The 24,991-nt window shown below is 40.3% G+C and overlaps 1 protein-coding gene across 1 annotated transcript in view; it reads right to left on the minus strand.

Moving 5' to 3' along the window:
- LOC144756133 (vitellogenin-A2-like) overlaps window positions 1-24,991 on the minus strand; it is a 65,460-nt gene that overhangs the window by 18,605 nt on the left and 21,864 nt on the right. Inside the window, exons 14-25 of the mRNA XM_078645698.1 lie at window positions 17,945-18,069; window positions 17,543-17,644; window positions 15,836-15,955; window positions 15,555-15,744; window positions 15,329-15,422; window positions 10,770-10,955; window positions 8,589-8,736; window positions 7,561-7,780; window positions 7,251-7,423; window positions 3,580-4,089; window positions 3,150-3,200; window positions 2,330-2,437 (exon numbers count right to left, since the gene is read on the minus strand). Coding sequence (XP_078501824.1) covers window positions 2,330-2,437; window positions 3,150-3,200; window positions 3,580-4,089; window positions 7,251-7,423; window positions 7,561-7,780; window positions 8,589-8,736; window positions 10,770-10,955; window positions 15,329-15,422; window positions 15,555-15,744; window positions 15,836-15,955; window positions 17,543-17,644; window positions 17,945-18,069 — 2,027 coding nt within the window. The remainder of the gene's footprint in view (window positions 1-2,329; window positions 2,438-3,149; window positions 3,201-3,579; window positions 4,090-7,250; window positions 7,424-7,560; window positions 7,781-8,588; window positions 8,737-10,769; window positions 10,956-15,328; window positions 15,423-15,554; window positions 15,745-15,835; window positions 15,956-17,542; window positions 17,645-17,944; window positions 18,070-24,991) is intronic.

Genomic DNA, 24,991 nt, shown 5'->3' on the forward strand with positions numbered 1-24,991 from the left:
GTGTCTCTGGACTGCAGCATCCGTTTTTTGCTGTTCGGGATGAGAAGGCTGGCACCGGTTAGACCAGTGACCCCACGAATCTTGCTTCTGAAGGGTGAAATCATACATCCCACACCAGTTATTGGTGTGGAGGTATGATTCCAAGGTATTTGATAGCACCATTTTACACAGGCTGCAGTAGCAGACATAAAGTTCCATTTTGCATAGCCTCTCATGGGTTGCATATTAGATGCTTCAGCCCATGGGAGGCCTCTGGGGTACCTATGCCCTGGGTCAAAAACAGTGAGACATCAAGCAGAAAGTGGGGGTAACCATAAGCAGCAGATCCTGCTTTCCTACAGATAGATTAATCTTGACTAGATGATGCATCACTTATATTGCCCAAAGCTTTACCATTCCAACCAGGTGCACAAACTGCCCAAAAATAATTAAGTGTGGGACTAGCGCTAGTGTACAAAATCTCACTACTAACAGGCCATGGAAAGCTTACACATAACTGGAATTAAAGTAGATTAGTATATTGTTCATCTAGCATGACATTCATCCTGCTTATCTGCCAATGAACCACTCACACGCTGCAATTCCAAACATTCTCCTGAATTCCATTTAGAATATCACAGTTGGCCACTCAAAGCTATGCGAATATGTGATGCTACAATGCCACATATTACATCGCGGTAGCCACGCATGGCATTACAACGCAAGTTGTTTCTACGACTTGCACTAGATAGCGCGCTGGACTTAAGAATTACTATTTCTACTCCAGTTAGCGCAACAGCAGTGAATGTGCTGGACTTAAAATGCAACACATTCCCTGGTGTTGCACGCCATCTAGTGCAGGTCGTTGAAACGACTTGCAATGTAATGCCATGCGTAGTAACAACGCGGACGATGTAATGTCCGCGTTGTTACCAAAGCATGTGGTACTGACATTGTTGTAAACGCTGTCTCCCAAGCTATGCATCTTGAAGTTTGAACTTCCCAAATACCTCATCAATGATCACCAAACTTTAACCTCTAAACCTCCACCTTTTTTTTACTGGACAGACATATACAGCTGGTTATAATGTTGATGGAATAATGAACTCAAAACTTTTTCACATTTACAGGCAAAAATCACTTTGAGTGATCATCACATTATCAAGTTCAACCTCAACCTGCCCATTGTACCCTTATCCACCACCCTCTTTTGCAAACATATCTACGATGTCATGGAACACTATAGTTGTGTTCTATAGGGCCTGTGGACCCTCTAATGGCTGTCAACCAATTCCACCTATGCCTCCCATACGCCCTTGATAAAGTGTTTCTCTTAAAGCCTCACAAATCCAACAATACTGTGACTGGCTTAACCTCATTTTAAAGTTACAGATTACTACAACTAAAACTCACACAATAGAGTGGAGAATATCAGATGCCTGAATGAGAAAATACCTCTTCAGCTTTAGCACTCTAAAGCAACTACCTTGAAAGAAAAAACAAAAAAGACTACTCGCAACTCATCTACGATGCAACCAACATGCCAAACCAAAATTATCTCTTCCTACCTATTAAAGCCATTAATCAGAATGTAAATAAAAATGTGCAAATCACATTCAGGAGCGCAGAACGTGATGGAGACTTACTTGAATCCAAATAACTAGCTGCATCCTCTTATCAATTAGTTTGAGTTCCATAGCCTATACACTGCTCATTTAACATACTTTCCCTAGAAAGAATTTACCAAGAAAATAAAGTCTATCTCAGGATCACAAACTGTACTGAGGCTACTAGATGTATTAAAAAAATTCCTCTTGGTGCTGCTTTCTACCATAGCTCCCAAAGTTATCATTAAGTTGTTCCTATAAACTGGGGAGTTCAGAGAGAGTCGTACTAACTACTGCCTTATTGATATATATATATATATGCTATAGGGGTCCCTCTTCTGAAAATGTTAATTCAGTGACCGGTTTTGGGAGGAGTACTCAGTGATCCCTTGAGTCCAAATGTTGTCAATTACCATTCTGCAGATGGAAACTGTATTTCATGGACAGAAACCATGTATTGTATACCTTACCACCCCCTGTCAACAATCACAAGTAGATCAATGTTTTGTAGCTTCAATTGCACATTGCATAAAGAATTGCGAAGAAGTGGGTGATTTACATTACCTTTTCTTTTGTGATTCATTATTAGTTGTGCAACAGAAAGACTCTCTATGTGCCTTTTGTACACAGAGATCAGCATTGTTGCCGTCACTAGCCCAGTGATATTGTAACTTGCAAGCTTTATGACTGAAAACTTGCTTCATACATCGGGCCCTTAGTTTTATGGTGCATACGGCAGTTACCTTCTGAGATCTTCTGGCACTGGAGCCACTGCTGCTACTGCTGCTGCTGCTCCTTGAAGAGCTGGATTGGGAGGAGGATCTTTGTCTTGAATCCCTCTTCTTAGGATTCTACATAAGAAAAATATGGTTTATAAAAATGTATGGCTGTAGTGCAGTCTACATACATGCTAACTGTGATATTATTTGCCAAAAGCAAAACTTAACTTTTGCAACTTTGATAGTTGTCACTTACAGATCATGGCTATATCTAAGCCATAAGAGGTAAGCCCTATGGCAGTGTGTTTCTGTATTTGTTGAAAATGAATCAGCTTTATTTCATACTCTCCTGCTAAAAGCAACTTAGCAGAAGGCAGACAGTCCCTCTAGAAGCATGGGAGAGCCTTCCTCCCACCAGAATCATGTTCTGTGGAAAGTAGGATAAAGCAGGTAATGTATGAATGTCCAAACTGCACCTAAACAAATCTAAGAGCTTGCACCCTTGGAATAAACCGCTTTTTACAATTGTAGCTACACCCTGCATTTTTAAGCCACATGCTAACAGAGGTAAATATAAAAGGCACTGGTAATTTTTATAAATTATTTCGGCAATGAGGGTCTCATGCTTTTTTAGACTGCTGCCCCTTGGTGCTAATCTTGGAGAAAGGGAGTAATGCACACATTAGAAAAGAAAGCCCTACAGGAAATCCTGTCTTCTGTTTTTCTTTTGGAGGCATCTGACACTGGATGCTTATGCCTTAGCTCTCTAGAGGTGAATTGTGAAAATTGAAATGAGGTACTAAAGAATGCACCTACTTACAATCTTATTTTGAATACCACTTACGTAATTTCTGTTTGCTGGGTGGAAATGAAGGTCATAAATATCAGGGTTCGTCTGTGGTACAAAAATGAGAACAGACACAGTAAAACACTAGTCATTCCACTATACCTATAGTTGATGCTACACAAAAATCAAATATCAATTCTTCAAGCATAAAATTGAAGACCAACTGCATCATCTACAAGGTTATCAACACCCACAACATCCCAGAATGTTCAACTAAAAGCACAGCCTTCCGCATCACATGAACAGCAAAGGTGGTTTTTAGCCGCCATTACATTTACAGGGTGATAAATCCCCCTTAAGTGAGGCTATGATATTAAATATGTCATCAGCACAGCAGCAGGTCTTCAGTGTGATAATTGAAGGTTAGCATTGTAAAATGATTTGTCAAAAGTATATCATTCATATCATAATTGAATTGGTATATTACCTTTTTCCTGTGGGACTCGTTACTACTGCTGCTGCTGCTGCTACTGCTTGCGCTGCTAATGCTCCATTGTTTCTTGCGATTCTGTTGATGCTGTTGTTGGCTTCCCTGGTGAGCAGCATGTTGGCGTCTGTTACTGTTTTTCCTACTGCTGCTGCTGCTACTGCTGCTGCTGCTGCTACTGCTGCTGTGACTCCTGCTGCTACTACTGCTGCTACTGCTGCTACTGCTACTGCTGCGGCTGCTACTGCTGCGGCTGCTACTACTGCTGCTACTGCTACGACCCTTAATTCTCCTAGAGTTTCTACCTTCTTTTTGCTCGCTGCTACTTGAGAGGCTCCTTGAATGCTTCTGTGTTTGGTGCTCTCTCTTACTAGAAGGCCGGGTACGAGAAGCTGATGAAGACGACGATGAGGAGGAAGAACTGGATGAACTAGATGAACTTAGCAGTTTTTTGGCCTTTGCAACCTCAGCAATTTTTCGATGTGGCTTCTTGAAATGTTTATTTCTGACCTAAAGATTAAATAATCATATAAATGCATAATCTTTTTAGCAATGCCGAATAGCATTGTGATAGTTTGAACATCTCTATATTTGTTTTTTGATGCTGAAGTGCAAATATTTCAAAATCTCTTTACATTACACTTTTACCAATGTAGAAGCAAAAATCTGAATGCACACTTTGCTCAATATGAATAAAAAGAGACAGTAATAGCGACAAATGAAGTAACAGCACCATAAAAGGGTTCGTAAAAATGTTAGAAAAGGAGAATATACATAGCTAACTAGTTATAATCCTTATAAATAGATTTTTATATAACACGATTATTTATTAAATTATGTTTTACTATTCATGTTCTGATGGAAACTAATGAATCCAGTTATGAGGCCTAACAGTTCTATTCCCTGTCATTGAAAATGTATTATGAGTAGATTGTGGTGCAACTATACTATGAAATTAGTTACGAATTGAAACTTGCAGATTCGATCATAGAGACCCTAATGATTACAAAAAGTAGGAAATCATTTTAGTAAAATGGTTTTTAAGAATAATTTACATATATGGATGTTAGAAATGTGGCATTAGGCCATTGCTTAGGCTAATCAATTTCATGTAATAACACAATGGTGAAAAATGTATAATATATTATGAAATAATGATTTGATGCATTATATTTGATTTCAATTAAGTTTAATACGTTTAACCCTCATGCATGCCTTTTAAGCTTTCAACATGTTCCTTTTGAGCTGCAATTTTCCCTTAGCAAGAAAAATTATTCATTGACATTTCTGCAAGCGTTAGGCTATTTGTTCTAAGCATATTTCATTTTACATACAAAGGTCAGGCCTGGAAAGCTAAGTCCTTCACAATGAGTGCTTGGGATAGAATAAAGGAGTAGCTAAGTGTATTGGGTGACTACATATCTAAACAAACAATACGATTAACGGACTAGTGGAGTGACACCACATCATTAAGGTGTCATAAGGACTGTATAAGAAGAAACCCCAAAGGAGGTGCAAAATATATTTTTTTTTCATCTCAATGCGAGGACCTCCATCTCACAATGCAATGATAATATTCCTTTTTTATGGGACACACCTCATCACGCTTTGGATTTTATCTGTTTAGAGCAGCACCCTACCTTTTCCTATCTTATTCTACTTTTTTGCTGATGCCTTTATGCAGTAGACATGGAATCATTCTTTGCCAAACAAATTGATTTTTGCCTCAAATTTCCTTTTTGCCAATGCTCATGGACTTGTCCTTACAGGATGTTAAAACTGATTCCATTTCCCTTTTGATTTACATTTTAGGTGCTGTTAAAAAGGACTGAACTATCCTTTGGTCTTTAATAATTGTAGAAGTCCATAATCTAGTATCTGACGTTTGTTTTAAACCATCCTCTTTAGATTTGAACCCCTGACTAAATGCGTAGTCTTTCACGACATTCCTTAAAATTCTTGACTGAAATGCTTCAGAAATTGCTTATCTGTATAGATTTTGGAACATTAATACAAGGGAAACATCCAGAACTATGTGGCAAGAGCCACGCATTCCGGTAGACTGCAAGTGTAACAATGTTTGCCTGAACAGCACATTTGCCGCATAAGCGTGATTAAGGCAAATGCATCTAGTATTCGGTATGGGTGAGGACTATGAACAGGAGCATTGAATGGCAAGTGGACATGGTCACGTACAGGTAAGTGGAGCTGTGGCCTGATATGGGGATTGCAGGGGGTCGGTGGCAAGTTTTTATGGCAGGCTCGTGGGGGTCACTATCAGAGGACGCGGTGGTGGCAATTTTTTTAGGACTCAGGGAGGGAGAGAGAGGGGGGGAGGGGGTCAGGGTACTTTTAAGGAGGTAACAGGTTTTAGGGTTGGGGCTGGGAGTCGTTATCAGGGTGTCAGTGGTATGTTTTTTGGGTTCAGGGTACTTTTAAGGAGAGGGCAAGTATTAAGGCTCGGATCGTGTCTTTACCGATGGGGCGGTGGCAAGTTTTTAGGCTCAGGGATGGGATAAGAGTACTTTTAAGGAGGGGGTAAGTTCGTATGGCTCAGTTCCTCAGGTTAGGATTTGGGGTAACTTTAAGGGCTGGGTTTTTGGGAAGTACTTAAGGAATGGGGTATTTGTAGGGCTCAGCGCAGGGGAGCAGGTAAGGGGTTGGTAATTTAGGGCTCAGGGCAGTGGGGCAGGTAGGGGGGTTGTAATTTAGGGCTTAGGGCAGGGAGCTTGTAATTTAGGCCTTAGGGTGGGGGGCAGGTAGGGTTTGTAATTTAGGGCTTTGAGTAGGAGTCAGAGTAGTGGCAAAATTAGTAGCACATACATCCTTGCCATTCATGAAATTGCATGATAAGGGCATTTATAGTAAGGTGATGCATGGATAAGTTGCATATGTGATTTGGGCTGTGTGGTAAAGGCATGTGTGGCGGAGCCTTGCGTGCCTCTATCATACAAGCTTAATACAATAACTAAACTATTAAAAATTGCCTGAGTATAATATTGTGTCCTAATGTTCTTTATTTGAAACTGAGTTATCTTACTCTTTTGATCTAAATGTGTTGTAGGGAGAATCAACAAATCTTTTTATAATATCAACTGCTGCTTCTTCTGTTCTGGGTCCCAATATCAGAGCTTCTAGTGTGTATCATTCTAGTTGGACTTAACATCTTTAAGAGATTAAGTCTTCCCATTGCAATACTTTATTTTTACAGTATGGTCCTTAGAGTAGTGCATTTGACCTCATTTCAAATTTGTGAGTTGGTCACCAATTAATGGTCCTCATTGGGTGGCTAACGTATGTTTTTGACATCGTAAATCCCACCCCTCATATTGCTGGAGAAAGATCCATTTGAGGACCATCTGCCTCTGCAGTGAGAGTAATGCTGATATCTGTATAGCTGTAAGGACCCCAGTGCAGTTAGAGGTATAAATAAGTAGTGATTTGAAAGTTTAATCTAAAAATATTTATACTGTTTACACTGGATCAATGCACTACTACACATACAAAAAGGTCTTTGGTATGTAACACCTTATTTTGCACTATGTACTCTGGACAAGGATGCAAGATATTTTTCAAAACAATCATTGTGAATTTATTTTTATAAGATAGGCAGTTGATATTTTCAACAAAAACATTGCTTTAGGGAATGGTTTAGAATAGTTATTAGTTACCGTATATTCCTCATCAATTCCCAGAATTTTCTTCAGCTTCATTTGAACCACAGAGTCTTCATGTTCTTCTTCCTCATTCTCTCCCACTGTTGCCATGGTGATTATTTTAGAAGCTGATTTTGGTCCTGCCTGGATTTCCAGCAGCAGCTTTTCTATGGCTGCATCTGTATGAGCTGCCAACAACATCAGTCATTAGATTAGTTTGTGCAATGTTTCATAATCTTCAAATAATATTTATGTTCACCATTCTGTAACTAAATAGTTACAAACTACTCAACAAATATTGATTACTTTGGAGTAGTATGTCTACCTGGTTTTATGATGATCTTGGCTTCATTCTCTCCAACTAATTTGTACAGAGGTGAATTTCTGAGGAAGGCAGCATTTTGTGATTTGTACTCAAGGCAGACTTGGAAACCAAAGGTTTTGGCCTTTGCACAGACTTGATGGGCATTTGGACTACTGACAGCAGAGTGGCGATCTTCTGAAGAGTAGGCGTACTTCTTAGACAAAAGTTCTGATGACACTTCCTGATTTAAAAATACAAAGGACATATTTCTTACATGTGTTAGTTCTTACAGTGTTTATCTTGTTCCGTTTGTGCATCATTTTATACATTAGGTAACATGTTTATTAATCTGTTTGTCTGTTTGTCTTTCCAGCTACCTGCTCCTAAATGTTTCTCTATGGCTCTCTGTGTCTGTCCGTCTGCCTAAGTAGTTAGGTCACACTCCACTGGAATCAGAACTTATTTTGGAGATATTAAGAAATCAATAGCTCTTCTGCAGTGCGGTGACCAATTCTCATATCAACACATGGCATGGTTTTATATAGAATTCAAATCCTGATCTGAAATCAAGTGAAACTTACCAGTGAATCGATATACGTCTAACATGTCTGAAATGCTTTGCAATTAATCATAAACAGGGCGGCAACATTTCTAAGTGCAAATTTAAACCACAAAATCTCCCAATAGAAGTAGAAGTAAAATAGGTTTCTTTTGAGATACATAGGTACACATAAATATCACAATTACACCAAAAAATGAACAATGCAAACTCTTATGTGTTTTAGATGTAAAAATCAGATGCAAGTCGTACTGCACATTTGTTTACTTTCCAGATTAAATACCCGCTTCAAATAAATCCTATGCTCTTAATAATATATCAGGCAGAACAAAAATATGTAAGGTGCTGAATTTGCCTTTATATTCTCACTTATTCTAATCGACCGCCAAAGATTTTCATTTATATTGAGCACCCTTGAATCACATTAGTACATCTTTACTCACTTTTGAAAAAAGGAACACTATTCATTGAAATAATAAAGTAATATTACCATCATGCTCGCAGCTTCTCCGGAGGACTTTGCAGTTGTCTCAAAATGCTTCTTAAGAATGCTTTGCACAGCTCCTTGTGTCAATAATGGGGTCTTCTTTGCTGCATCCTGGTCTTCGACATTCCTTGTGACAGCAAACACCTGTGCTCTAGGGACACAAAGATGAAATACTGTGATTCTGTCAAATGGATTGGGGATAAGCAAGAACAATTAGGTAAGGCCTTCAATACTCATTTAATGTATACATGATGTAATGCAAGTGTACGTTTCCAGCATAAAGGAGAACTGTGCCAAAAAAGAAGTTGATATGGCAGATGCTCTGATCCGAGTCAAGCTGTGCAGAAAATAGGGCCCTAAGCCAAAATGAAAGTGGTTCCCATTAGCTAAACAGATAGGTAAAGAAGCAGCTCAACGTGTAAAGATAACCCATTTAGCTGTTTTGCAAGGTAGAGGAGACTGCATGCATTTGTGACTGCTGCAACCAATGTTTGTGGGGTCATATTAGAGAACGCACCAGTAAAAAGTGGCCCGCCAAACAACAAAACAGGTCCACAATCAACCAAAAAGCCATGCCAGAAACTAGTCTGTAAAACATGCCCTCATCGGACTGCCAGATTGCCCTATCAGCCAGTTCGACCCTGGTTCTAATTGACCTTTCTTTACTTTCATGGACTCTTCCATAGATATACATGTACAGATATCGAATGCCCAAATTTACCTGTACATTTTACATGTCCACCTGGTGTTCTCTATGGGATGATCCAGTATAACCAAAACTAAAATTAACTTTAACTTGATGACTTTTTTAGTGCATTTCTAGTTCCAAAATATATCACAAGACAATCATGGCTAATCAAATTATTTTTCAACTGAATTGCACTAGTACATATATAACACATATCTTGTGAACTGAATTGACAATAAAGGGTAGTTTGGAAAGCCTGAACTCTCTTTATGTTTGATATACACCAAATATGTCCAAACACTTACAGCATCACACAATGACAGCAATAGTGGCGTAATGAATCTTGAGGGGGCCCCACTGCAAAGTTCATGAAGGGACACACCACGCTCCGGACCCAGTCAGGAGCCCCCAGGCCAGAGGCACACTGCCTGTGCATAGTGCTGGAGCGGTCCTCCCTGGACCTCAGGGATTCCCCGCACTGTGCGAGTTGCAGGGAGAATTGTTATGCCACTGGACAGCAAGACTGAAAGTGCCAAAGAAACACTGCCAGGTGTCTTTGTGAAATGAAAGAGATCTGCTTGAGTTTGCTGTTTCAACAAAAAAATGCTCCAATTCCAAAATGTAGGAACCTGCTCAGTGCAGCAGTTAACCCTAGAGAGGAAGTTTCAGGATCTGTGATAGCATGTAGACAAATCTTACCAGAGAGTAAAGGCCAGGCAGCCTTAGAATCACAGGTTCAGATATTCAGCAGATTGCTTAAATCATTATATGCTTCTAGATCCCTGTATTTAACTTTATCAACACCTTGTCTGGTAGCAAATAAAGCTTTTTGTGAATTTGCGACAAATGCACGCTTTTATTCCTGGCTTCACAGCTCTTAAGCCTGATTAATGGACTGCTTCTATTCTCATCATAGGGTAAAGTATATCACCTGGTGCCGTTTAAACACTGATGTTTGCTGTGTGTTCAGTGACTTGTGCCTTTTTTCGGTTTATAAATACCATTTAAACATTGGAATGTTAGTAGCTGCACTAAACACAACAGAGTAGCAGAGTAGCAGAGAGCAAACAGTGGCTGGCATAGATCGTTTGCCCCCAACTTTCCAGTGCATTTTCTTCAGCTTCGCATTGTTTAATTTAGAAGATTCTACCCTCAGTGCACTGAGTATTATAACTACATTTTAGTCCATGTGCTCATGTGGGCACCATTCATGAGTGCAAGATCGTGTTGTAAAACCTTCAAAGTCTTCCTTATAGAGAGTTTTTGAACAATTCAGATCTTTCTAAACTTGTGAGATAATTATAATAATATTTAGAGTTCTTATAACCTTTTGCAATATCAAAGATGACACATAAATTCACAAGTTTGTGAATGTTAAAATCCTGTCAATGTTCAAAATTACTGCTGAATTTATAGTTGTAAAGAAAACAGAATCAAAGTGTGTGCTTTAAAAAAAGCACAATAGATATCAGAAAGAAACCAAACACATGTAATACCTTGTAACTAAGAGTTCATTCTCTTGTTGGCATGGTGTTGTCTCAACCTTGATGTTCATGGCTTTCATGTCAATCTTGGCTGTGAATTTCATTGGCGCATTTGCACGGACCTTGGCATGAAACTCTATTCCTGCCTGGATGAGGTGGGTGTTGATTCCCATAGTTGCCACAGTGTGCTTGAAGATACTGAGTGAGAAATTAAAAAAGCATACCATATATTATCAATGACTCACAAAAATGTTGGAAAAGACACTGAGCGCAGCTGAAAGTGGTTTTGCTGATGTGTATGAACACACTAGGAAACTCTCACCTACCATGCACCGGGAGACCATGTAACTTCTGTTTTGTTGGGACATTATGGGTTACACTAGAGATTGAAAGGGAAAGCCAGGCAAAAGAGAGCCAATGTGCATTTATTTATGATATTAGCGCAAAAAGGCATTTCACCTCTGATATAAGCGAACAGCAACATGATTATGGGACATGCAGGAGGGTAGACCGGGGACCCCAATATTTAGAAATATTATGTTGGCTTTCAAACCTGCTTCTTAGGATTGAACGGCAAGATAATGTCAAAAGTGTATGGGTAAGGTACTGCAATGGAGATGAAAAACAAATCCTAATTTATACATAGTGTAAAATTTTACATTAATTTACCAACTGCTCTTTATCTGTCCTTTGTCATGACTGATCCAGAGCCTTACCTGTGCTACCCTTAACAAACCTCACACATTGTATGAGAGCAGTTACCACCATTCTGTGTTATAAGCCACCCATAAGTCTGTAAACATCTTAAAGACTCTAGATGTGTTTGTACATTATGATGTTCTGCAAATACATAATTGTTTTTGTAGGCATTTGAACTTTTCCTCTAAAATAGAGCGCATGCAAGCTACTGAGACAATGCAAGTATGGAACCTTGGGTTCATCACAAAAAGTTGGACAATTATCTAAAACACTTGGCCTCAATTACAATCATCAATTATAAGTATCTAAAGTAATTAGACACTTTGAAACAACTTTATAACAAAATGTCAAGTAACGTGAAATGTGCAACTTTAATAAATCATGGTTTTAGAATGTTGCAAAATCAAAGAAAATAACCTTGTAATTGACAGTAAGGATGTCAAGCACACAGTAAGCACATTACCTGGTGTCAAAAGGTCCCTAATCAAGTGGAACCAAGAACTTTAAAAAGAAAAGCACTTCACAACAAGGATCCTACAATTATGCTCCAAGGTTCTATACTGACATTCCACTGAAATTCGCACCTTACTGAATGTATTTTTCAAAGAACTCAGGAAACATCAGTTCCAAAGCAGCCAGGCCAAACTTTGATGTACAAGTTCACATCACCGGTCATCAAATTCCTCCTTTTCACCATTGCTTGCAGTGCTGCCATCTCCTTTGCTAGAATTCCTGCTCATCATTTGTGATCAACATTCACTCCAGGATTTTGGGTCATGTTACAGATTTATATCTACTGTAACTCAGATCAGCACTACCAAGTTTTAATGTATTCCTGTTGATATATATTGGATACCATGATCACACGTGTACATTCAATTCATATTGCAAGTCACTGAGGAAGACTTTATCTACATACAGCCACCAGCCCTTAATGCAATTTTGTTTACAATGTTACATGTGACTTGCAATATTTGCTTAAAAATATAGGGGCCGATTATGATTGTGGATAATCCGCTTCCTCCGGGCCGGCAGAATCCACAACCGGCCCGGAGGATGCGGATTATCCGTTGCGGACTGGAAAAAGCACTAACATGGCTGGCGGTGTCTATCAGACACCGCCAGCCATATTAGGATAGCTGCGGTCATATGCCTTTCCATGGCGGAATTTCCGCTGTGGAAAGGCATACGGTGTTGTCTTCAGGGGCCCGTTGCGGGCCCCCAGGGGTGAAGGGGGGTGGGGGATGCACATGGGGGGTACCAATGGTACCCCCCTGCCTTTGCGTGCACGAAGGGGCAGGCACCATGCGGTGCCTGCAGATTCGTGCATGCAAAGGTAAACATGTATTTTGTAACATTGCGGCGTGTGCTGCTTCAAGCAGCACCCGCCACAGTGTTAAGAATACAGGATGTGACCGCCAGGGTGGCGGTCACATCCTAATTGGCACGGAGGGACCGCCGCTGCCCATGCGTACGGTCCCTCCTCCTCTGGGGTGACGGACAGACGCAGGTCCGTCCGCCATCCCAATAGGCCCCATAGTTAGGACTATGTTACAGGTGTTGCATAGGCTGTGAAATTATCTGCTCTGTCAATCAGAAAGGGGAATGTGAAAGACACTAGGGAGCAGATTTACAAGAAAGTGCCGCAGCGTGGCACCGCAAGTCCTTTGGCTGCGCCACGCTGCGGAACTTTCAGATCACAGGAATGCTACATATCTACAATCATATGTCGCATTCCTGTGCTCCCCCATGCGCTGGCGCACAAACAGCTGCCATGCGCCAGCGCAGGCACCCTTGCACCATGGTGCAATGATGTCTGAGCCATGGGGAGATTGCTTTTGTGAAGGATGGGGCTCCTTCCTGCACAAAAGCAATCACTGCAGGCATTTTCCTCTTTCAATGCGTGCTGTAGAATGCATTGAAAGAGGAAAAATATTTCTCCTCGTTTCGCTCGGCTACGTCACCCCTATGGTGGTGCAGCAAACTGACTCATTTCCAGGATTATGATTTCTCGTAAATCTGGAAGTGCATCAGTAGACATGGGTGTTGCGTGGGAACACCCATAGCAACACCAATGTCCCACCCTTAACACACAATGTGTTGATTGAACAGGGGCAATATTTACAAGCACAGGTTAAGTCATGCAGGGTGACTTTACCTGTGCTTGTAAATATCCCTTAGCACCTTTACAACGCGGTCGTTACTCCACGATACATTTACATCGCGGTCATTACAACGCAAGTCATTTCAACGACTTGCGCTGGATGGCGCTCTACAAGGAATAGTATGAGTTACTATTCCAACACCTTCCCTACAGTAACACACACTTGAGTTGGAATAGTAAATCATACTATTCCTAGGTCCAGCGCCTCAAGCGCAAGTCGCTGTAACAACTTGCGTTTTGATAACCGTGATGTAACGTACCGCAATTTAAATGATCGCGTTGTAACATCACACATTCCTCTCCCACTGCCTAACTAACACGTTTTTTTTCAGGTTTGGGCGATCACTCAAATAGAAGACAAACTCACAGATTTAAAATGATCTTTGTTCTTTAATTCAAGATTTCAAGAATTTCTTATCACAACAGTTTATTCAAGTGCGATATAACTTAAAAATGTCAGCCAACACGAGTTTCCTATAGATCAGCTTCCTCAGTTCCTCTTAGTTATGGCTCTAGTTAAGTGAAGATGCAAAATTTACAGGCAGTCATACAAAAACTGAATAGTATTGGAAGACATTTGGAAATGAGATTTTTGCTATCTAATTCAAACAGCTGCAAACATGTGAAATCGTAATATGGGTGCATAGTATTGACATTACTTAGATTAAACAAAGAATGTTACTCATCAATGATATTACTGAAAGTTGGCAATAGATATTGTTGAGAAGCTCTGAGGAGGCAGGTCTCCTCGAAAAAGGGGTTGGCAGTGATTTTGTCTGTGTTACGTGATACTTAAATACACTGTTGGAATTAGAAATACTTAACATCTTGAATAAAAGAACAATGAAGATTTGGGAACCCTGGGTCTGTGAATTTATCAAATTGACCTTTTTATTGAATACTATTGAGATTCCCTATTTATCATAATCTTTCTACATTGAATGTCACTATAGGGTATTATTATTGCTGGAAGAGATAGTGCTGGGCTAGTCACTGATATCTATACTTATTTGATAACTCAAGTGCAATACTTATTACTGGCTGGAGAGAAGTCTCATCCACCCACTGACTTCTAAGGGACTCACACTCAGCTAAGGCATCTGATAATAATTGCAATATTTTCTTATCCCTAACTTTCCTAAAGACGAGGGAGGCCATTAACAAGATACCTGCACCACTGGAGAATCACTTTTTGTGACGCTTTACTGGTGCAGGCCTCTCAATCATACCTATGAGGCAACGCAAAGCCACCCAGGCAAAATGGGGAGACATTTTTTTATTTCAAAACTTTTTTTCTCTTTCCTTGCATGCTGAATTCTGCAGCACATATAGAACGAGGTAAATGCCTCCATGTATTGTTTTTGGGCTGACGGGTGTGCCAACCACAGTGCAAGGGTGCCTGCATTGGCGGTAGGTACAGAATTGTGTGGCGATGCTGAGTGAATGGACATGATGAGCTGTTTTGACAGAGGCCAGCACAGCAAAATGACTTTTTGTGCTCCCCTGCACCAGAAACTCGTAAATGAGGCCCTAAATGTTATGTCTAACCCTTTAAGTACTTACCACAAATCTCTGGGTTAATTCACTTTATCTAACATCCAGCTCCATAATTTTCAGAAACATTAATCTTGGGTGTTAATAGTGCTAGTTTCTCACTCAATTGACTGCTCTATTTAACTGGATTATTTATTGTGCATTTTAATCTTACCTTGGAGAAACATCTGCGTGAACTTGGATATTAGACTCCAGAAGCTGCGCAAGGCTGAAATCCGAAGATGGAGAAGGAGAAACCTTCACATCAGCTGCAAAAGAAGTACAAAAATGGCAAAAAGATTATATGGAATCTTCATATAATTCTCTGCTCAACATGTGTTTTTGTTCTGGTCATCCTTCAAGAATATTAACATCTGTTGAATAATAGGAAAGAAACATACTGTTGACGGCAGCGGTTGCCACAGCAGCTGAATATATGCTTAATTCCATGGGTAGACCAACACAGGTGGGAACAATCTGTCGAACCTCAGCAGCCATAATCGGTTGGGCATATTGCCGAGTAACACCATTAAGAAGTTTGTTGATAACTGTTTTCACCATACTGTGCCTTGCTGCTGGTTCTTTGAGCGCCTGTGGTAAAATAAATGAACCAGAGGATCATTGAATGTGAAGTACTGCTGCTGAAGAGAACAATAATATTATGAAATAGAGCAGTGGTTACCGTAATGGCGGTCTGAATAAATTCCTTGTCAATGTCAACAAAAGCCATCTCCTGACCAAACAGCTTGATGTAAGCTGAAATTAGTGGGGAATCTGCAGGAAGCGCCTTAAAGCCCAGCAACTGGAAAACAGAGGACACAAGTTGTTAGAGTTAGGCAACAGCTTCATAAAATCAAAGTTCTTTGTTGAACTAAGTTCCCTAAGTGATAGGAAAAAGCTTCAGTGTTGTCACTAATAGAAAATGGCAACATCAAATGGTGCTCTGTCAATGGGGTTTTGAGGATCCCTTGTTGTGAGAGCTAGAAGTGACAGAGAAAGAGAGGGAGCGAACGGTAGTGAGAGAGAATGCAGTGCCACCACATACATTTTGTAAAGTGCACTAACCACCTGTATAATCTATCACTTATTAGGACATTGCAATGTTGGGAGCTCCATTGCAGGCAATGGAGTTCTCCCTGCTTTTACGGGCCAGTAACGGCCTGCAAAGCAAAATTCCAATGTTGTTTTCAAAGGCCTCTCGGAGCCCGAGGGAATTTAAACCCCTCGAACTCTGAGAGGCCTTTGTTTTATTGGTTGGAACATTCTGCCCTCTAGTGGCAGAATGTTCAAATAGCCTTATAGACCTTCGTAGCTGGGCTGTACCGGCTATTAAAGTGCTGCCCCTTTGTTAAAGTCCCTCGCCTTTGGCTTGGGCCTTAAAGCGGGTTATAATGCTATATTAGAAGATTAATGGTACATTATACTACTGTGGGGATATCTTCTGATTGCTTTAACTAACCCCTCCATTACAAGCTTGCTAACAAAATGAGCATGTGGGCACCAATTTAGTGCTTTTGCACATGGGTTTTGCCAATATTCAAATGGAATCCCACAAGAATTCAGACTAGAGTACATATGTGGACTCATATGATATCCGTCATTGAGGAGTGCTTAATACAAAGTGGTTCTCTAATTGTCCCTGTGCACTGTGCAACTGCTCTATTTTTAGTAGCGAGCGGTAACCTCTCCACTACTGCCAGAGGACTGTTGCACCTCCTTTGAGTAAATGGATACCACCCGTTTAACTATCACCGCAATTGGAGCACTTTCTCTGTAATTACACATAAATAATTTAATCACATTGTAACAAGGAACAGAGAAATTAGCCAGTCTATGTAACTCTGGAAGGCACAAATTTCAGACGACATAAGTTGGAATTTCAAATAACACAAATCAGACTATTAAAAATGGATTTGCTATTGCCTTTGAGGAACATTTTACGTTCATTGGAAATTGTAAAATACTAATTGATTGCTCTGTGAGACAAAGACACAAAGATTTACAGGATTTTAAAATCAGCTGGTTCCCTGCAGATGCAGCAAATTGCACCAGACGAGGCATTATTGCATGCAGAATCAACATCAACATACAATGACATAGTAGCTGTGGTTCTACTGACGGCTTTCAGGCTGATGGTGGATGTACACCTCATCAACCATAAATCAGTGGATTTCAAAAAGTCACTTTGAAAACATTAGCAAAAAAATCCTAGGGAGCCTCGTGTTCGGAGGTCCAGTGACAGTTTTAAATGGTAAAATTAGAGACAGTGTATTAGAAATTCAATAGAAGTAAGTTTCGATTAGGGAAATGCAATGGTCATTACGGAACCCCTGCAATAAAATGCATTGCGTAAACAATCAATTAAAAAAATGTAAAGGAATTACCTTACCGTTTTAGCAATCTGAAGTATTTTTTTGCGCATTGGATATTCTGCAAATGGGATATTCTGTTTCTTGAGAGTTTGTTCCAGGCCTTCTGCTCTGACAGCAATCTAGTGACAAATACTTAAATATGAGTCTTGGTCTGACGTTGATCCAGCGAATCAGTAACATTTTTGATCACTGATTTTTTAAACTATATCTTCAAATAATTATGTCCGCACAGTATCATGCACAGGAGAGGAGGTGTGATCTTGTAAGTTGTATTTTGGTTTGCAATGCTCCACTGCGTTTCTTGATACATGATTTACTGTATCTTCCTCCACCTCAGTTCAAACTACTGCAATGTATCCATTTGTTTGTTACTGGTCTAGAAGAGTGGTCTTTGACTATGACATCCTAATAGTATTTACCTCTAGAATATCAGCCTCTGCACCAGTGATGTACCCTCGGGTTTTGGCCAGCAGTAACACGGGGAACATTGTGTTAGCGCTGTTCATGATAAAGACATCTGAAGTTGCTCCAGCCATTAGTGCATCTATAAACAAAGAAATAAAAATGTGTTTTGTTGAAAAAAGTTACATAGATGGTTGATCTTCCTGGCGCTTTGTTATGGTACTCCTACATGCTCATGACATCTCAAGACAAAGCCTACAATTCTAAGTTTCTAATACACTTGCAATTATAGATGCAATGTTGCACCGTTATGGAAAATGGTGTTGAACATGCCATAAATAAAGGAATACGAGAGAACGTTTAGTGAGTGAATTTATATGTTCTGTTGTGCAAAGTGAGGAAATTTCTAGGTCAGGCTTGCATTTGTGTGTATTCTTGATTATTGCTTATATGAGTCTGGTGAAAGCCATGTTATCCTTATGTGCTGATCAGCCATATTGTTGTATCAGGAATGTGTCCAAGACCATGTTAGTCGCACATCAAATTTACAAAGTATGTGCATGTCAATAGTCAAGGAAGTATTACAATTAGAAACAAGGTTATATCCATGGTCAGACCACTGTCCACTATAAAATGCTTCATTCTGTTGAATGAATCCCATTAGAATCAAGCGACTGTTATGAGTCTGGGTAAACTCCTATTAAAAACTGCATGTCACTGTCTAGATGTTTCTTGTGCTCCCAAAATCATGTTGGGTGCTTACATGAAATGAGTTGCTCTCGTTTGTGCCTCCATTAGATAATGTAGCCAAGAGTGCAGTTTCAATGTTGCAGCTTATGAACTGTGATGAGTATGTAACAGAAAAGGTAAGAAGGACTGAACTCTGATATAAAAAATCTGCTAAAATAATACCATTGAAGTTGAAAGATGCTCGTGGTAATTCTTTCCTTCTTTTTACATTTCAAGTCAGGCAGTTTCATTATCATCTTAATCACTGTATGATATTTTTTAGTTTAAGAATCATCTGCCATGATTTGACTTATTGGCTCTTCAAGCTAAGCACACTATATCAGCATTCTGTTATTTGCTTTTTTTAGGATGATATGACTTTATTGCATAATGTATATACAAATCAATACAATATCTTAAATATTAAAAACAACCTCATAATTCCAATTACATTTAGGAAGATATGATTTTATTACATAATGTATATAAAAATCAATACAATATCTTTCATAATAAAAACAACCTCTTAATTCCAATTACATAAAAATGAATATCAATCATTCATCAATCACAATTAAAATCCATGTTCATAATGTTATGTATAAAACCCCTAAAACAAGTTATTTGAACTGGGCTTACAGACTCAGCTCTACCAATGAAAAAAATGTAGCTAAACACCCAATGGATTGATTGGATCTCCCAAGAAAACAAAACCTTGTAGCGTCTTTTCTTGTAGAAGAGTTGATTCAGAAATTAATTTTTCAAGCTCAATACTGAGGGGCAAAGGTAAAGAATCTGTGGGAAATAAATTACACAAGCAGCATTGTCTATTGTTAGCCCTGATCTTGTTCCATGATCCCTCAAATTGCAATAACAGAATATGAAAAAGCCTGAAACGTAATGGCTTTTTTTGACCATGTATTTCAGTTGGAATCTAAGTACGGTTGCCTCTTGTTGATGAAATTTGTGAATGTATAATGTTGTCAAAGCAAGTATGTCACTTTCATATAACACCACTTACATCTTCTTTTTGATTATTAGTATACAGGTCATTTTAGGAACTGCAGCTAAGATTTTTATTGTGGTAAGCAGTTGATTTCGAGGTAGAGATTGTAACTCCAAAACCATTGCAATCAGTTGGTTTCCTGGGTATCATTTCAGATCTTCTATGATCAATCCATTTAGATTGTGCAAATATAAATTTTGACAGTCACATTAATAATGATCTAAGTTTATGTTGTTTAATATAGTAAGCTGCGTAAAGAACACATTCCAATCAGATCATAGCATGTGTGGTTGAAGTCCTTAAGTAAAAAATATTTTGTAAAATTAGAATAAAAGCAATATTTAAAGCCCCCATGGTCTGTTTATTAAATCTTTTGCCACACATGTAATGAATGGCTACATTTTGCTGTTAGCATTGTTAACGTTGGCTCCATAGCATTCCCCCCAAATAAATGTGCAGAGTGTGCAATTGCTATAACAGTAGATTTAAGCAGTACCTATTGCTATGAGTCCCGGGCGGTATAGAGCAGGGAGAGGATGGGGGCCGAAGGACAGAGCAATGAAAAATTTAACCTGGAATGCCCTGCCCACCGGCCGGCTGACCGCTCCATTGCTGCATCCTCCTTCATCTTCGTGCAGACTCCCGGCCAGCAGCAGAAAGCACCCAGCTCCCAGTCTCTGGAATGCAGCGTTGTGATTGGTCTGAGTGCAGGGAATCGGAACTCAGACGGGGACAGGGAGGCTTTGTATGTTCCTCACCAGGCTGTGTAATGCAGACTGGTCGGAACATGCGAAGTGCGCTTGAACTGTTTGGCCGGCCCAAGAGGGCCAGCCAAGCGGTCGTGTAAACCACTCCTCTCCCTGCTCTGCCAGCCCTGCCTTGCCGGGAGCCATGGATAGCTATAGGAAAAATAAAATGATACTAACAGTAGGTATTATCATTTTGTTCTTACTTTTGTTCAGTGGGGTGACGCTCCTCTGTCTTAGCGGAGGAGCTGCTACTGGATGTATGCCTATTCCAGATCTCTTTCAATTGTGATGGCCATGCAAGTTTATTGTCATAGTCCATCCTAAATTTGTATATTCCCTAACCTGTTCTATTTCCTTATCCAGTTGCTAGGTGAATCTTAACTTAGTCAGGTGAATCTTGACTTAGGTTTACCACATTACATTATTTTAGTTTGCATAATAATAATTAGCAAACCATGTTTGGTGCTGCACGCTCCTACTCCTTTTACCTGGTTTAGGAGGCCAATTTGGGTTGTTGGGATATAAACAAGATTGTCAGCATAAATAACATGTGGAATTTTCTTATTGCCAAATTTTGGAGGTTCCCCGCTGAACTGATTAAGTATTGAGGTTAGGTCAGAAATATAAAGTGCAAGTATCAAAGGTGACAATGTGCAGCCTTGTTTGAACCTATTATTAGTTTTAATGTTTGTTGTCAGACCTTGGGCTCTCGTTGGCTTCACTTGGATCTAGGTGTCCGTATGGAGATCAATTATTAAATGCAAAAGAGCACCATCTTTTATCCACTAAAATAACATTTTCCATTACCTGTCTTTAAACCTTATCAACAGCAGAAGAAATGTCCACAAAACAGACAAATAAATGAGTTCTTTTTAATTTTAGTGCACAATGAATTATAGTAGTTAAAACACATAAATAGGAGGTGGTGGAACACTTAGATCTAAAGCCAGTTTGATTGACCAGAATACAATCATCTGCCTTAGCCCAAGCAAAAGGAAATAAATGGAGGTGCTTGGCAGAGAAATTACCATCAGCATTTACCAAAGCAATACACCGATAACTGCTAGATTCTGATCCTGGGCCTTACTTATATATCGGTTGAGGTTAAGAGCCTTTCCAATTTGCTAGAACATGACCATTTTAAGTGGTTTGATTAAAAAGTAGCACCAAGACATAGCCCCACATTTTCGGATCTGATTTGATAACTGTTATTGGTATGCAATAGGGCCAGGGTCCAGGAATCTCAGCTATTCCTTATAAGTAAGTCAACATCTTTAACAGAAAGCATGAAATGCCCAAAATCCTTATATCCAGATTAGGTCAATGGGGGACAGGTGGGGTTTTGTAGTGAAGGAAAGGCAACCATCAGTGACTCTGATGAACAAAGGTTGATCATTCATTAAAGGGGACTATTTTTGTTCAAGGGAGAACGGTTGCTGCCTATTCTCTTTTCTTGGCTGTCATAGGTTTGAGAGGCAGAGCATATCATAGAGATAGTGTAAGGTGTATGTGTATGGCAACCTCGCCATTAAAAAAGAGGACAATGTATGGGCATAAAAACAAAGGACCTGATTTATCAAAGTATTGCATTGCCCTTGCGTCATGACACAAGGGCAACACAATCCTTAAGTCAGATTTAGCAAACCACGCAAGACTATCTTGCGTGGCCACACTATGGGGTCCATTAGGATGGCAGACGGACAAAGTCCGTCCACCATCCTGTAGGGGGCCTGTACCATCCGCCACAAGGGCGGAGGAACCGTGCCCCCAATTAGGATGCAATTAGGATGCATCCTCCACAGTGGCGGGTGCATCCTGCATTTTTTACATTGCGGCGGACGGTGCTTGAAGCACCGGCTGCCGCAATGCAAAAAATGCACGTTGTGCATTTCAATGCACAACATGTCAGGCACCACGCGGTGCCTGTCATGGTGTACATTGAAATGCTGGGGGGTACCATAGGTACCCCCCATGTGCACCCCCACCCTCCCTTCACCCTGGGGGCCCGCAACGGGCCCCCAAAGCAAAGACCGTATGCCTTTGGAAAGGCATTCTTCACAGGCCATCCTAATATGGCTGGCGGTGCCTGATAGACACTGCCACCATATCAGGCCTTTTCCGCCTCGGTCGCAAGCCGACCGCGACGGAAAAGCGCCCGACAGTCTTCCCCTCCGCCATGGTCCTCCCCGCCATCGTATATGGCGGGGAGAAGAAAGGTGGCGGACGGGCAGGGATGGCGGACGGATCGCCACCGCCTGCATGGCGATGGCGATCTGTCCACCATCCTAATGGACCCCATTGTTTGGAAAATAAAATTATGCAAGGAAGTGCAAGTTTCTGTGCTGGGAATGCATTATATAAGTGTAACTTTGTGTTTCCTTGCAACCATCCATTTATTTTGGCATATTCTTAGATTTACCAAGACAGGTAAACCTAGGAATGCATCGAAATGCTATGTAATTAGAAAGAGTAAAACAACTCTCAGGATTGTTTTTGTGCAAGAAAGTCTCCCTTCCTGCAAAGACACAAGCAGCCTAGCACCATGGCACAAGGGGGCCTGCATTGGTCCTTGGCAGCACACAGTGCGCCATTGCAGAAAGGGAGCAGAGATGTGCTTTATTTTGGTACATATGGCACTTTCCTGCTCTTCCCATTTGACCCAGAAAAGCGCAGCAGGTTGTCTTCCTGCATCTGCTACATCAAATATTGATACATCTAGACCACCATGTGAAAGGTAAGCCACATGCAAAGCAGCCCCATTTTTGAGCTTCCATAGGCAACAAATTCAGCATTACAGTGGACAGAGATACATTCAGCTTGCATTATTCAGTCATTATCATGTCTTGGGGCCTAATTCACAAAGGTAAAATTACACTTTTGTCCAAGTTTACAATTTGTTTAGTATTCAAAAACTATGAGATTAATTTTACTAATAGTAATTTTATGACTGCTGAAACTCTGCAGTCGAGGCAGACAAGCCTTCACATAAAAAGATAGGACAGGCCTATATTTCTATGTGCAGTGTCCCTGCCATGAGTGTTGAGTCTCGGCAGTTGTAAAATTACTGTTAATAAAATTAAACTTTGTTTGTGAATACCCCAAAAATTGTTAAATTAGATAAAAGTGTATGTTTTCCTTACAGACTCATACTTGACCTACCCAAACTTTCACACATCATTACCCACCTCAGAAACCTCCAGTAGCTCCCCTTCCAGAAGAGGTATCAGTTCAAGATCCTCAGGCAAGCCTACAAAGCCCTCCATTACCAAGGTCCATCCTAAATCAACCATCGACTGAAATTCCATCAACCCTCCAGACACCTGCGCTTCTCCTCACATGCCCTATATCACACCCCCTGCATCCATCGCAACAGTAGTGAGAGATGCTCCTTCTCCTACATAGCCACCAGGACCTGGACTTAATTTCAACCCCTCCTCTAAACAGCACCTTCCCTGGCAGACTTCAGAAAGAGACTCAAGACCTGGCTTTTTGACTGAGACACAGCATCCTCAGTGCTTAGATACCTCTAGGGGTGACAGTGCTGGGCTATACAAATACTGATTGATTGACTGAACTTTGTGAATGATGCCCTTGATCTGAGAGTTGGTGATCTGTATTCAAGGCTCTAAATGAGACCCTAATTATTTGGTAAATTCCAGATTTTATCTGCAATAATATAGTGCTGGTTTATTTACCATTTCAAGAGGTAGCCTCATACTAGATAGAATATACAAGCCACCTGTTTGACAGATTATAAGGCAGTTCTTTTCTGTCTGTAAAAGGTTTTGCTGAATCTGCAGACTGACAATCCAACCAAACTTTTGTAAACATTTTGGATGTTTTTCCTGTACATTAACCAATTCCGTGCGGCCGCGATTCCCCCCGTGTGCGGCAGCCGCACGAACAGGGCCGGGCCGTGACGAACCCCAGCCGTCATCAGCGGACGAGCACCGTGGAGCGTGACGGCTGGGGTTCGTCACCAGCATGGAAGGGGTTAAATTGCCAGCACCATAGACTTTGGTTGTGTTTAAACATACATACTGTGGGGGCTGGTAGCCTCATCACATGCTGTAACTCATAAATACAAAGAGTGATTCTTCCTGTTTCTTGAGTGGTAGCAGAGAACCCCCTTACACACAAAGGGTGTGAGGAATTATTCGTTATCTTTTTGAATAATTATTTCCCCCTGATTTACCTAAAAGGTGCCATTAGTGTGTTATCTTGTTGAAGAAAAAATATTCTACCATTTTTTCAAGCAGGCTTCTGGAAAAATGTCTATGTTGATAACCGATAGGTGCTGTTATTTCATGAAGGTGATGAAACAGTAATATAAAAAAAGGCTGGTAAATATTTCTGTTGAATCTGCTGAATGGCATTACAGCCAAACCAGTGGAAGAGGATTTACAACCAAGATGATGGACTTGTTTTTCACTATCATTCCTAAACTTCAAATTTTCAGCACCAAAGGCTTTGGGTGAGTCCTGTCAAACAATAGACTTAAATATAGCAGGGACTGGTATTGTCATCACATTTTGTTCTTGCCTCATGAGTGGTAGCACAGAAACCCTCGTACACTTAAA

Source organism: Lissotriton helveticus, chromosome 1_1 (assembly GCF_964261635.1).
Source record: "Lissotriton helveticus chromosome 1_1, aLisHel1.1, whole genome shotgun sequence".
In the NCBI taxonomy this organism is placed as follows: domain Eukaryota; kingdom Metazoa; phylum Chordata; class Amphibia; order Caudata; family Salamandridae; genus Lissotriton; species Lissotriton helveticus.